The 15,644-nt window shown below is 46.9% G+C and overlaps 1 protein-coding gene across 1 annotated transcript in view; it reads left to right on the top strand.

Moving 5' to 3' along the window:
- Positions 1 to 28: 28 nt before the first annotated feature.
- LOC149330266 (uncharacterized) overlaps positions 29 to 15,644 on the top strand; it is a 30,130-nt gene continuing 14,514 nt past the window's right edge. The window contains exons 1-3 of the mRNA XM_089559398.1: positions 29 to 44; positions 1,841 to 1,995; positions 2,074 to 2,413. Of these exons, the coding sequence (XP_089415524.1) occupies positions 29 to 44; positions 1,841 to 1,995; positions 2,074 to 2,413 (511 nt within the window). The remainder of the gene's footprint in view (positions 45 to 1,840; positions 1,996 to 2,073; positions 2,414 to 15,644) is intronic.

Genomic DNA, 15,644 nt, shown 5'->3' with positions numbered 1-15,644 from the left:
CTAACCTGGAGACCCTACGCCGTCGACAATGCCGCCTGCTCAAGGTAAGACGCTCATCTAGATTACTCACTGCGTAACGCTTGTAACTGCTAGACGGCTAGTTTAGGGCAGATCACATTTTACCTACGCTACCGGCAGTCTGGTCGTCCGGTACGCCATTACACCAGGTCCGTTGATCAGTAGTCATATGATATTGGCCTAAGGGGATAAGACCACTTCCGGTTAAGTCAGTCACACGACAGATCACTGAACTTGAGCATGGCTGCAGATTCCGAAGGTCACGATGGCACTCAATAACCTGCTAAGCCTAACAAGGAAGCGAGCGAGAGGAAGTAAACATTATTAGGCCGGTAAAAGTAGTTGGTGCTAGAGTCGTAAGGGAGAGGTCCTTAGTGGTGCTAGAGTCGTCAGGGAGAGGTCCTTAGTCTAGTACCCCTGTGGGCCAACTTCCAAGCTATCACCAGGGCTCGAGTGATCAACTTTCGCTAACATCCAAGTCTGAGCTGGTTGACGGCGCCTCTTACTGCTTCCACTTTGTGTTTGGCTTTGGCTAGATGGCCCTTGTTCAAGTGTATTCCGACGTGACGTGGTAATAAGTTGGTTTTCGCTCACACTTATGTTCCGCATTCTTGGACAAAAATATTGAATATTGGAAAATTGTTGAATGGAATTATTGAATGTGATGGTGCATTCGCCCGATGTGTAGCAGAATCTTTTTTTTTTCTATCGCTCGCATCGAGCCACTAAGGCTACCATAGAAAAACAATCGGGAACGCTTTTTACGATAGAAAAAACGTTAATAGGAGAACAATATAAGCCTGCCGACGGGAGATCGGCGGATATATTGATTGTTATAGTGAAATTTTTTATAATTTGTGAATAAAAAACAGCTTAAGACGGGTGCACCAAATGATGGCCTAGACACAGTTTCTTCAAATGTCATGAAATATATCTGCGTCATGGGCAAGGTACCCCTCACTGGCACAAAATGAATGCATTGGAGGCTATTTATTAAGTACGTAACGTTTATCAGATATAACTGCGCGCTTTCACGGTTTGTGTCAGTCATGTGTTACCTCTAAATAGAGGAAAGCAGGGCTAGACAACGATTTTGGATGCTCTGTGCTGATTGGATGTGAAAAGGCGAGAGGTCGTCAAGCTAGTCGCGAGCAAAGAAATAAAACAGAGGTCTCCGACTGTGGTCTTGAAGGAAATTCTTTTGTGCGTTGTGCGCCCTCCTACTAAGGGGTAGTAGTATAGTAGTAGTATGAAACTTTATTCTGCAATATGGGACGGGGTTTAGGGGTTGAGGTCTTGAGAAGCAGGTGGTGTTCCTAGGTACAGGATCCCATTGGTTCTTGCTGCCTCCTCGGCTCGCTCAACCAGCGCAAGCTGATCTTGCGGGTCGGAGCTGGACAGAAGCTCCTCCCACTGCTCGACTAACGGGTTTGTAACTTTAGGCTCTATCGGGCTCGCCCGACAGCCCCATGTGGAGTGGTAAAGGATGAATATCTCTCCGCACCACACGCATTCTGGAGTGTATTGCGTAGGCCAAATCTTACTGTATATGTAGCGACTTGGGTATGAGTTTGTTTGTAGCCGTGTTCATGTAGTTGTCTGATGTCTTCTGAGTGTCTTGCGGGGAAGCGGATATTTACGGCGTCCTAACTAAGGGGAACAGGCACAAAAGGATTCTTTTGTGGCCGTCATTGGACCTTATGTTGCGTTTCTACACATGCAAGTCTCGGAGGCTTTGCAAAGTGCTCGGCATATTGAACTCCTTTGGGAGATACCAAAAACGCAACCAGTTGTTTTTATAATTTTTATTCATTTTCTGCAGGAGGAAAGAAGGAAGAGGGGAAAAAGTCTAAGGGAGAGGTGGGAGGTGGGAAGGACAAGAAAACCGACACACAGAAAGACAAGCAGACAGACAAGCAGAAGCAGAAAGACAAGAAGGACAATGGGATGGACAAGCAGAAAGACAAGAAGGACAATGTGATGGACAAGCAGAAAGACAAGAAGGACAATGGGATGGACAAGCAGAAAGACAAGAAGGACAATGTGATGGACAAGCAGAAAGACAAGAAGGACAATGGGATGGACAAGCAGAAAGACAAGAAGGACAAGGAGAAAGACAAGATCAAGAACAAGGAGAAAGTTGAGCAAAAGGGCACGGACAAGGGCAATGTGAAAGACACGAAGAAAGACAAGAAGAAGGACGAGAACAAGGACACGGAGAAAGACAATCAGAAAGACAAGAAGGTAGGGGGTAAGGACAAGGACAAGCAGAAAGGTGAAGATAAGGGTGGAGAGAACAAAGAGAAGGACAAGAAGAAAGACACGGACAAGAACGAGAACAACGACATGGGGGGCGATCAACTCACGAACAAGGAGAAGACCGACAAGGATGAAGGTAAGGAATATAAATGAGGGCTTCAAACTGAAATCGTGTCTATTTCGGTCTAAAACGTAGAATCTTAAGACCGTTATATTAGGTTATCTATCTTGTTTCACTATCATGAGAACTAAAATAGCGGAACAGGCTATTATAGCCATGTTATGCTTGTAATTTCCGTCAGAGCTGAAGGCGCGTGAAAGAATGTCAAATAATGCACACTGTAGGGTCTGTGTGCTGTAAAGGTTGAACATTGGACGCGATGACTGGCGAGCAGCGTTTACAGCCGCTATTGTTTCATACAAACGTCAGTATGCGTATTTATTTACGTTGCGGTATATGTTGTCCGCATTAAATATTCACGGTCAACCAGTGGCCGGCTTTAATTACTTTTGCTTGCGTAATTCAAGACATAGCCGTCAAAATTGGAGCTTGCTTCAAGCTGTAAGTGAAATTGTACAGAGCGAGCTCGTTCTTATTCCATTTTGATTTTTATTTTAAAACTACAAAATGATATCAGAGGCTTTCAACCCCCCAAACGGACACATTCATTTCTTCTAGAACAAGCACCAAAATTGCTTTTTAGTACCCGTGCTGCCATTTGTCGGCAAAAAGGCCTGGTCCACGTCAGAGCTACAATCACCTCTTATTCATACAGGGCAAAAGCCTTCGAGACTTATCGGTCTAGAATGGGATTCTTTTCATAGCTCTGCTTCCGAGATTTCTTCCAAAATTTTTTTGTGCAGGGGCACCTACAGCCACTACGGTACGCGCCAGCTGTGATTGGAGGGGCCAAGCTGCCGTTCCGCATTGAAAGAATTCTCTTACATGGAAATGGATAGCTCCATTCGGAGAGTAATCAAGCAAGCGTTAGTTTAATAAAGTTAGGCTCAATTGGCAGTATGATTGAGCTATACAGCTTATTTCAATGTTTGAAGTGTCCATTAAGGTGTGGCTTAAGCCGGACGTGGAGAACGTTATTCCGCGTTTTTAGCATACCGGAATGGTAATTAGATAAGCTCACTTGTATAACAGTTTAAAAAGACAGTGGCTACTAGGAGCTTAGTCGCGACAAATTTCAAGATGGATCTCCAGTGTAGATTTGTAGGGTATGGAATTCCCCTGCCCTGTGAAGCCCATCTCGAGGCTGTTTGCGGCCCCTCAATACCGCTGATGCTGAAAATTGATTGATCGATTGATTGATTGATTGATTGATTGATTGATTGATTGATTGATTGATTGATTGATTGATTGATTGATTGATTGATTGATTGATTGATTGATTGATTGATTGATTGATTGATTGATTGATTGATTGATTGATTGATTGATTGATTGATTGATTGATTGATTGATTGATTGATTGATTGATCGATCGATCGATCGATCGTGTTTCCATGGATGCTGACGTGGTTTCTTTATGTTTGCTATGCCTTCGCATTGTGTCCTCGATGCATTCACTGTCTTTTCGTTGTTTTTCTCAAACTTCTAGCCGCCGGCATGTCGCGTAAGTTTGTAGTTACGCACGTTACTGCAAAATGAAGGCATTCTTTTTTCCGGTGTTCGACGTACATTTCGCAATCGTCCTCGCTGCTTTCATTGCGTATTTTATTTGTACATATTGTTTCTCCGCTTTTCCAGCCATCAGCGCTAAATCACGCGAGTCCACTTTCTCATTTTTTATTGCCAAGCATACTGTCCGAAGTTAGCATCACAAAACAAGATGTGTACATTGGCAGGGCCTGTAATGCTCAGAACTGACAACCAGTTGTCAGTTGCTAGTTGTTGTAAAGAGCCAAAATATGTACCTCGAAGAGAAGGATGCGATAGAAGTTAGCTGAGTCAGATAGGGAGAGGAGTTTGGAAAACTTTGTAAAACAATGTAGCCACGGTTGAACTATCACAGAAATAATTGGAGGTTATACTTACGAGTGACGCTGTTTGCGTAGTGGAGTGGATTAGGAAGGTAATGCCGATGCCAGTGTCGGGGAAAGAGAACAAAGTCGAGTGACAGCGCCTAAAGTCCTTGCTTCCAGTTCCCTGGTTTGCGTAAAGTTAGACCGTTCTATTTATGTCGTACAGACGAAGAGTATATTTACTCTAGTGAGGATGTTGCTTGCCAGACTTGGGAAAGTTTTGATCTTTCAAGCTTTGGAAAACTGTCAAATTCAGAGGTCGGGTTCTGTTGTGTCCCCTTATTGCTTTTGTGTGTGTGCGCCCCCGCATCCTCCTCCTAACGACCACTCGCATCCTCCTCCTAACGACCACTCGCATCCTCCTCCTAACGACCACTTGCCCCTCGTCGCACGCTGTCGCCAGATGCCCCCCCATGGTGCGCCCCCGCATCCTCCTCCTGTTTTGGGAAGCCACTCCCTCCCGTGGACGCTTCTCCGCTCCCTCCTTTCTTCGGGCGGCCAGTTCGGCTCCTGCCTCGGTCGACGCTGGTCGCACCCTCATCGGCTTTAAATAAACGAAGTCTTAAAGTACCGTGTGCGTCTTTCGCTGCATTCAACACAGCGACCGGACACGACAGTGGCGACGAGAAAGTGGATTCGACCCGCGCTACGCAACGCTATTGACAAGCCATGGCTACGCGAGGGTTTCCCAATCAGATACCAGAGTTCAACGGCTCATCGTGGTCATCGTGGGTTGGACGCCTTCAGTTCTACTTTGAAGCTAACAACATCACAGACCCAGCCTTGAAGAGGACCAACCTGCTGACGCTGTGCGGGGAGCAGACCTACGATACTGTCTGCGCCCTTATTCAGCCAAGCACACCAGCGGCAGTGTCTTACGACGACATCGTAAAAGCGCTGCAAAAGCACTACGACCCAAGGCCATCCAAGGTCTACAGCCGGGCTCGCTTCCAACGACGAGATCAACTGGGAGGAGAAACTGTGAGCGCCTACGTAGCCGCGCTCAAGAAGCTCGCTGCCGACTGCAATTTTGGAACGCTGTCGACAACAGCTACCGGGCAGGAGGGAGACGCAGCTTCTTCTGCTAACACCACCATGCTTCCCTTGGACGTGATGTTACGCGACAGATTTGTGTGCGGACTGAGTGACGAGTCACTGCAGCAGCGCCTGTTCGCTGAGAAGGACCTCACATTCAGCAAAGCTTACGACATCGCCGTTCGAGCGGAGAGCGCCGGTCACCAGCAGAGAGGGATTCGCCGGAACACCGAGCCGGTACACCAGACAAGCAACCAGGTGCGCAAGCCTTCTGTTGTTGTAAAATCGGTCAAAAAGGCACAACGCTGCTGGCGGTGTGACGACCAACACAACCCCCAGGGATGTCGATTCCAGTCAGCCACGTGTAATTTTTGCCACAAGCGAGGGCATATCGAAAGAGCATGCATTACGAAACGGAGACTTGCCAAGATAAAGTCACCTTCCCAGCCTAATCACAGCGTCAACGCCTCAGAGAATACGCCGCTATCTGATCTCCATGGAACAACATCAGCAACACCATCTGTGTTGTACGACCTGAACACCATGAATCTCGGCACGCGACCGAAGATTTTTACAGAAGTAAGCGTACATCACCAGCTGATTAAGTTCGAGGTGGACTCCGGCGCAGCCTGTACTCTGATCAGTGAGGACACGTTCCGAACTTCATGGCCATCTGACGCACCCGCCCTGCAACAAGACGACACGCACCTGCGAACGTGGTCAGGACAGAATCTGCCACTATTGGGCTCTGCCAACGTGCAGGTTAACTACAACGGCCAGACCCATACGCTACCTCTGCTTGTTGTGAAGGGCACAGGATCAAGCCTTCTAGGGAGAAACTGGTTTTCTCCACTAGGCGTGATGATATGCGGCATACACCAGACGCCGAGCCAGAACATGGTTGAGCAACTGCAAGAGAAATACGAAAGAGTATTCTCGGAAGAGATTCCAGGAAACGAAGGGCCCCCGGTCACACTGGAGTTGTTGGACAACGCGCAACCCAAATTTCTGAAGGCCAGGCCGGTGCCGTTTGCTCTCCGAGATTCAGTTGAAAAAGAGTTGGACAAACTGGAGCAGCAAGGTGTCATCGAGCCGACGCAGCATTCAGAATGGGCCACACCACTTGTCGTAGTTCGCAAGAAGAACGGAACCATACGCCTCTGCGGAGACTACCGGAGCACCGTCAATCTTGCGACTAAAGCGTCCTCTTACCCGCTACCGACACCTGAAGAAGTATTCAGTGTACTACGTGGCGCAAGAGTCTTCAGCACATTGGACCTCACCCAGGCGTATCAGCAGCTGAAGGTGAGCGAGTCAACTGCTGAATTATTGGCAATTAACACACTGAAAGGCTTGTACAAAGTCAAGCGACTGCCTTTTGGCGTAGCTGCAGCCCCGGCCATATTTCAAAAACTCATGGAGACAGTGCTTCAGGGCATCCCAGGAGTTTGTGTCTACCTTGACGATGTCATCATCAGTGGCACTTCCACTGAAGAGCATGCAGTGCGCCTAGAGCTCGTTCTCGAAAGGCTAGCAAACGCTAATTTGTGCATAAGCAAATCGAAGTGCTGTTTTGCGGTGCCAGAGGTGCAATTTCTGGGACACCGAATTAATGCGGAAGGCATTCACCCTACCGAGGACAAAGTGCGAGCGATCACAGAAGCACGAGCTCCAACAAACAAGCAGGAGCTACAGGCTTTTCTCGGACTCTTGACGTTCTACGACCGGTTCTTGGAACAAAGAGCTACCGTGGCCAACGACTTATACCAACTCCTTCGGAAAGATGTGACATGGACATGGTCGCCACGCCATCAGCGGTCATTCGATGCCCTGAAAGACCTGATTCGAAGATGTACAGTCCTCCGCCACTACGACGAAAGGAAGCCTCTGCTTTTGGCTTGCGACGCATCACCGTACGGAGTCGGCGCGGTTCTATCGCAAACTGACGAGCAAGGAAGGGAAGCTCCCATCGCCTTCGCCTCACGTACGTTGTCGCAAGCAGAACGCAACTACGCGCAACTTGACAAAGAAGGGCTAGCCATCGTCTACGCGGCGACACATTTTCACCAGTACATTGCCGGCCGGAAGGTGACCTTTATAACCGATCACCGACCGCTATTGGGCATTCTGGGACCACAAAGGCCTATGCCACCAACTTTGTCTCCGCGAATGACACGTTGGTGCATCAAACTCTCAGCGTACGACTACGCTCTGGTCTACCGCAATGGGAGTAAACATCAAAACGCCGATGCGCTAAGCCGTCTGCCACTAGACGCAACTGTTGACGAACCATTTCCACCAGGAGACGTTCTGATGTTCGAAGCACTGCCAGAACCTCCGCTTACAGCAGGCACAGTTGCAGCATCTACGCAGAAGTGCGCAGCTCTCCGGCTAGTTTACACAGCTGTTCAACAAGGCAACGTGCATAAACTCAAAGGGGACAACTTCGACGCTTACCGCAGGCGAGCTACAGAGTTGAGCACCCATCGCGGCTGCATCATATTTGGGTCCCGAGTTGTGATGCCGAGAGAACTACGCGCACAAGCTATGTCTCTCATCCACGCCGGACATCGGGGCATCGTTGCAATGAAAAAGTGTGCCAGAAGCTACATGTGGTGGCCTGGCATTGACAACGACATCGAAACAGTGGTGCGAGAATGCAAGCCTTGCCAGAGCAGCCGGAGCGCCCCGCCGAAAGCTCCTGTCCCAGAATGGGAAAAGCCAGACACACCATGGCACACACTGCACATTGATTTTGCAGGACCAATTGAGGGCTGCACTTTCCTTGTGGTCGTAGATGCCTACACAAAGTGGCTTGAGATAAGGCAAATGGGACAGACGACTTCGGCAGCAGTCATTGACAACCTCCGATCACTATTTGCAACGTTCGGCCTGCCGCGCAAGGTAGTGTCGGACAACGGAACACCGTTTGTGTCTGCGGAGATCCTCAAGTTTTATCGCGACAACGGGATCTCATCAGTTACATCGGCCCCCTACCACCCAGCGACAAACGGACAAGCCGAGCGCTACGTAGCCGAGCTAAAACGCGCCCTTGAAAGAGATCAGACAGGCTCGCTGCAGCGCCGCCTTGCGCGCTTTCTCTTCAAGCAGCACACGACGGTTCAGAGCACAACAGGCGAGACCCCCTCGAAAATGATGTTCGAGCGTGAAATGCGAACCCAGCTCACAGCCATCCTCCCCGAGCCAAAGGCAGAGACGTTCCGGGAAGAAAAAGCAATTCCGCGCTGCGGCACGCTTAATGAGGGGCAGCGCGTCCTCGCCCGACAGTTTCTGAAAAAGCCACGCTGGGAGGAAGCTACAATTGTCAGACGCATAGGCCTGCGCTCTTGGCTCGTCAACATACATGGCACAGTAGCACGCCGACATCTCAACCAGCTGCGTAGATTTACGACGCCGTCTGAGAGCTGTCCGCCAGCGGAGAGAGCACGTGCACCATCTTCCCACATAGCCTGGCACCTCTTCCCGGAAGAAGAGACTTCGCCCAGGACAGACCTAGGAGACACAGCGAACAACAGCCAGCCTACAAGTGTTTCTCCCCCGAGCGCACAAAGCCAGCGCGCCTCCACGCGTGAGCGCCGACCCCCTGCACGATACCAGGCAACTTTCTAAGGGGGAAGGGAGTGTTGTGTCCCCTTATTGCTTTTGTGTGTGTGCGCCCCCGCATCCTCCTCCTAACGACCACTCGCATCCTCCTCCTAACGACCACTCGCATCCTCCTCCTAACGACCACTTGCCCCTCGTCGCACGCTGTCGCCAGATGCCCCCCCATGGTGCGCCCCCGCATCCTCCTCCTGTTTTGGGAAGCCACTCCCTCCCGTGGACGCTTCTCCGCTCCCTCCTTTCTTCGGGCGGCCAGTTCGGCTCCTGCCTCGGTCGACGCTGGTCGCACCCTCATCGGCTTTAAATAAACGAAGTCTTAAAGTACCGTGTGCGTCTTTCGCTGCATTCAACACAGCGACCGGACACGACAGGTTCATGAAGTCTTTTGTACGGGAGATGCTGCATTGTGACCAAATATATCCCGTGGATTGACCAAAGGCAAATATAGCTTGTATGTGGACCAGCTTTATTGATCCCACTGCAAAGCCATAAACGTAAACAGAGCATAAACCATATCCTTGATAACGAAAGCTGTGCCAGATAATTTCGTTATAGGTGAACGTATATGCGTGCCGTTTGTCGTTACGTTTCGGATCCTTACGCAAGAGGCGAAAATAAAATCGAAGAAAACGAATGGAGACTTAGATTTTTTAAAAAAACCTAATTAGTGGGAACTCCAAGGCGAGCCCGAGTCGCTCTGAAGCGCACTGCTGTACGCACAACCAAATATCTAGGCGTATTACCGAAAAATGAACAGACACATATACATTTACTGCTGTGTCAGCCAGCTGTCTCTATAACATAACTCCATATTTTGATAACTTTGAAACATTTAAGCTTTGGTAGAGGTCAGCAGTCACTTACACTGGCTACTGACCTCCCTTCCGACATCCTGAATGAGTTTTGCCCAGTTGTGGGGCCACCCCTTACAAAAAAATTTTTAGACAGTCTATAGACTCTACATAGACTTCTGTCTATATTGTCTATAAATTCTCTATACACAGCTCCTAAAGAACAGTCTGTACAAATGCTATAGACAGTCTATAGACAATCTAGATTTATGGCCTTACACTTTTAGTAGACTTTTGTCTATAGACAGTCTATAGACTACGAATAGACAAAAAGAAATATCTATAGGAAGGCAGTAGAGTCTGTACGGAGTCTATAGACTGCCTAGAGACTCTTTTACAAGGGACTGACCATCGTGAACCCTGGTTTCATCGGAGAGAGCTGGCGCTTCCATTGCTACTCCCGTGTCATGCTTATATTACTGTGGTCTTCCGCTGGCACATTACCTTTCGTTAGAGATGTTCTTGACTGATAAAACTTTTGAATGCACAGTAGGATGAGATCGATGGGTTGACTATAGATGCGACGATGGACTATCGAGTGTATCATAAGCCCCATAATGTTTCCTGGCCTTTGCACGTGATTGGTGACAAATTAATGCCGAGCGAGGCGTCAGGAATAAGAAATTATCTCCCACATTGGTGCATATTGACAGTCTGTTCACTCTCTTGCGCGCTGTAATAATGTCGCTGGCAGGGAATCATAGCTGCTCACCACGACCGCCATAAATCCTGAAAGAAGTCAGGCATACCCGTGTACAGCGACTCATGTAACACTTTTTCATGCCGCTATTTCAGCTGTTCCCGTAATAAGAAGGCCTACTTGTAAGTCACGTACCTTGCTCACATTGTAGGAATCTCCTACAAAGCTTTGTTATCCATCCGTCAGTCCACCTGGCCTATACCTATGTTATCTAATTGCTATCTTATATTTCGTTCTTTTTTTTTTGGAAAGTTGGAACTTACGACGTTCTGGGTCTCTTCATGTGGACATAGTACACTAATGGCGATACTCTATCACTCAGTTTACGCCATCAATACCTGGAACACTTTGATCATTTTATTATTATTATTTGAATAACAACTTTCTCGACTCACTGAGCTCGGTTTTATTAGTGAAACAGTTTATTTTTTACCCTTAACTCTTACTAGGACTCTTATATTCTTTGCGCAAGATATTGAATTTCATTTCACTATGAAAACTCCTGTTCAATTTCAGTTGCCGTTCAAGATCCCGCCGGTAAGCACAAAGTTTGCGGTTTACAAACGCCATTTTTTAAGCAGTGCGTGGTGAAGCGTTTGGTCAGTAAAAAGCATGTTATGGTCGCTATCGATGTCGTAGCTGACATGCAGTATACAGTGAGGACAACTTGAAGTTTGCCTCTGTCGATCAAGTATCACGTTCTATTTCCAGAGAAACTACTTTCGCAGAAAACGTAGCTTTATATAAGCTATAAAAGTTCAGGAAATGAAATACAGATGTCGCGACAACCAGCCATGTTCGCTGGCAAGTTGTAGTGACGCCAAGAGTTTCATGCGCGCCGATCTCTGTGGCTAGGTTGTACCGCCAACGGTCATACGGACTAATGCTGCGAACTGAAGGGGAAAGAGGGGGAAAGTGAAAGGACGCTGCTGCGGGGAGAAAAATGAAGAGCTGATTTCAAGGTGCTGCGCTAGCAGTGCCAAGTAAATTAAAACGTACTCATATGTTTTCTCCAGAGGCCGATGACTCCAGCGAACGTAAGTAGCTGGACTCAGCCCTGTACAGCTTTTCTATGTTGTGGTGTTAAAGTTATTCTTGCTTCTTTCTAGTTTCTGACAAAAAAAAACTTACATAACTTGAGCTGCACACAGGCAGGAAAGTGAGTCACCGCAGGGCTCACGAAAATTTGAATTTCATTCTCGAATTGGTGACATTTTTTTTTTTGCGCAAGCTACTGCGTCAGAAGCCAATCAAAGCTTCAGTATTTGCGGAAAAGATTTCATGAAATAAGTTTCACATTCCGTAATTGCGACAGTGTTCTTCACAACTTGCCTCATGCCGGCTGTTACGGCAGCCTGAATATAAACTTAGTTGCAGCGTTGGGAGCGGGACCCTCGATATTCTAAACGTGCCTGTTCGTTAAAAGCTAATGGGAGTGAAATGTAGTACCGTAGTTGTAGAAAGTACCTGAATCTCGTATAGATGTCTCTGTGGTTAAGCTACCTCGCGGCAAGTGATCTCCAGCATAGCTAGAGGTCATGGCTTCGACATCCTGTCACAACAGCCTCATTGCGATCGAAGCGAGAGACAAAAACACGCGTTGAGAGACTTCAGTTCACTTCAGGGAAGCCAAGCCGGTTAAAATCACCTTCAAGCATACCATTGTGGCTGAAGTAGTAAACGAAGCAGTTATTTTTAATTGAAATGTTATTTACCGGCTCTGGTTAAACTAATAATAGACATCCTGATATTTTATATCTGCAAGGAGTAGCGAGGTGTCCTTTGGGGACTCGGCAAACTTTCTTTTAGGCTCCCTGAGACTTCTGAAACATGATTCTGCTATCTCAACTGTTTCCTTCGTGTGCTCAGAGTATAGTGACAAAATGAGGATCGAAAATTGCAAATAAAAGCCAGTTATGAACTAATCCGGGAATAACCAGCCCAATAACCACGCGAAGTTCTTGCTGTTTGTTTTTTTTTCTTTCGTCTGGTTCTGCCGATCAGTGGTGAGGTGTCTACTTCTTTGTAGTGGCATTGTAGTGACGGCGCGTATTAAAATAATTACAGTAATAACAAATAATTTTACAGTGCCACAAAGCTTGAAGATATGCTTTCGCAATTAACCTAATGTACTTGCTTTATTTACTTCCTTAGGTCGTCTATTCGCCGCAAGTAAGCGCAACACACAAAGACCATAATATAAGGAAAAAGGTACCAATTTGATTTCGTTTTACTCACCATCGATTTGATTTTTTTCTTGGCAGCCCGGTCAAGAAGAAAAAGCTGTAAGTACAATGAGCAAAGCGCATGTTCCTCGTTTAGGACGTCAATGGAACGCCTTCAGCACTTGGGACATTTTAAACCATTTAAATCGTCTTTCTGCCCAGTGGGCATTGAAGCTGCCTTGCACGTCCCATAGGTGTCCTAAACGTCCACAAGAGGTCCAACGGAGTTTATGTGCCTATTGGGTGTAGCCCTGAGACAGTGCAGTATATTTCAGTGTTAAAAAAGTACAACTACGGCTACACCTCAAGGAAGGCAGAGTTTAAATCTGATTCTATTAAGTATATCAAATATCCGGAGTATTAGCGGCAAGGCTACACAAGAGCAGATCCTGACTAACCCTCCCGACTAGGCCTGTCGTAGCGGTGCACAATATTTACTTCCGGAAAAACTATGCACATGAAAAATTATTCACAAGATGATTGTCAATTGCAACCACAATACATGAAAGAAAGCAGGTTATATAAACAAAGGAATTAAATTAGTACTCCTTTGTTTATATAACCTGCTTTCTTTCAAGAATTAGAATCAAATTAGTATTACCCCTTACTATTAGTATTAAATTAGTATTAGTATATATAGCCTTCATTGATTACGAGAAAGCATTTGACTCAGTGGAAACCTCAGCTGTCATGCAGGCATTGCGGAATCAGGGTGTGGAAGAGTGTTATGTGAAAATATTGGAAGATATTTATAACGATTGCACAGCTACTATATTTCTCCATAAAGTCAGCAATAAAATTCCAATACGGAAAGGTGTCAGGCAGGGAGACACGATCTCGCCAATGCTCTTCACTGCCTGCTTACAGGAGGTATTCCGGGGACTGGAATGGGAAGAGTTGGGGATAAGAGTTAGTGGAGAATACCTGAGTAATTTGCGATTCGCTGATGACATTGCCTTGCTAAGCCACTCAGGACAAGAACTGCAAAGCATGATCAACCAGTTAGACAGGCAGAGCAGAACGGTGGGGCTAAGAATTAACATGCAGAAAACCAAAGTAATGTTCAACAGGCTAGCAAGGGAACAGCAGTTCGCAATTGGTAGCGAGGTGCTGGAAGTAGTAAGAGAATATGTCTACTTAGGGCAGGTAGTGACCGCAGATCCGGATCATGAGAGGGAAATAACTAGAAGAATAAGAATGGGATGGAGCGCATATGGCAGGTTCTCTCAGATCATGAATGGTAGCTTACCAATATCCCTGAAGAGAAAAGTATACAACAGCTGTATCCTACCGGTACTCACCTATGGGGCAGAAACGTGGAGGCTAACAAAGAGGGTTCAGCTTAAGTTAAGAACAACGCAGCGAGCTATGGAAAGGAAAATGATAGGTGTAACATTAAGAGATCGGAAGAGGGCGGAGTGGGTGAGGGAACAAACGCGGGTTAATGACATCTTAGTTGAAATCAAGAAGAAGAAATGGGCTTGGGCAGGGCATGTAATGCGAAGGCAAGATAACCGCTGGTCCTTAAGGGTAACGGAGTGGATTCCAAGAGAAAGCAAACGTAGCAGGGGACGGCAGAAAGTTAGGTGGGCGGATGAGATTAAGAAGTTTGCGGGGATACAGTGGCGGCAACTGACAAAGGACAGGGTTAATTGGAGAGACATGGGAGAGGCCTTTGCCCTGCAGTGGGTGTAGTCAGGCTGATGATGATGATGATGATGATTAGTATTACCCCGCCGCGGTGGCTTGGAGGTTATGGCGCGCGGCTGCTGGCCCTAAAGGCGCGGGTTCGATCCCGGCCGCAGCGGCCTAATTTCGATGGAGGCGAAATTCTAGAGGCCCGTGTACTGTGCGATGTCAGTGCACGTTAAAGAACGCCAGGTGGTCGAAATTTCCGGAGCCCTTCACTACGGCGTTCCTCATAGCCTGAGTCGTTTTGGGACGTTAAATCCTAATAAACCAAACCAAATTAGTACTCCTTCTAATGGTACAGAAGAGTAAGCTTAGTATTTTAAAACGTACATCTCAAAATTCCTGATCAAACAATATGCAGTCAGTTACCTTGGGATAGTCTCGGAACTGCACTTTAAATACCTCCGGTATCATTCGTCCGAAGAGACTTTTTAAGGAAATCCTTATGGTCTGGTAGCATGCTCTAGCTAAAGAAAAATGGCACAGGTCGTCGTCATCAAGAATACTAGAAAAAGAACGGTTGTACGACCCAAGTCCTTTTATATAATCCGAACGGATGAGTCCTTATATGATACGAACGGGTTTCGGGAGTACGCCGACTGAAAATTAAAAGCTAAAGTTATCTTGGCAACCATGCCACAGAATCCGTGTCCTTCCCTTTTCTGTAATAAATCAGATATATCGGAGGGCGGTTAAAATACTGATTAGTGGTCGAAATTTTCGAACTTTCATAAAAGAACCTAAAAATAAGCGTCTAAGTTAGCCTTTCTTTGTTCACTTGCCTAGGAAGTGTCGTTCTTGAGTGTCTTTCTGCAAAGGTGTGACGTCACTAGAATAGTACGGTGGTGGGCGATAAAGTTATGTTTTCCAGAACAAAGCAGAAGTGGAAGAGTCTTCCATAGTTGCTGTAGTTGAGCCTTACTCGTCGTATATCGTCGCGCCAAGGCTCCTATTGAAAACTGAACGAAGTGACTCATGCCAACAAAAAAATTGCGAGGACACTTTGGCAACTGAAGTGTCAAAGCCGAGGACACTATGCCATGACGACTTCCATTGGATGTGACGTCACACCGTTCCCGTGGCTATGTCGATACCCAAATTGTACATCTTTTGGGGGATCTTAAGTGTTAATTACGCTTAATTAGATATCTCTTCATCTAATTGGACACAAATCCATTGTTTTTCCGACCACTGTATGACAATTTTCAC

The sequence above is a fragment of the Amblyomma mixtum genome, chromosome 9, assembly GCF_055824585.1.
Source record: "Amblyomma mixtum isolate Tamu chromosome 9, ASM5582458v1, whole genome shotgun sequence".
NCBI lineage: Eukaryota > Metazoa > Arthropoda > Arachnida > Ixodida > Ixodidae > Amblyomma > Amblyomma mixtum.
This window is presented reverse-complemented; position numbering and strand designations above follow the sequence as displayed.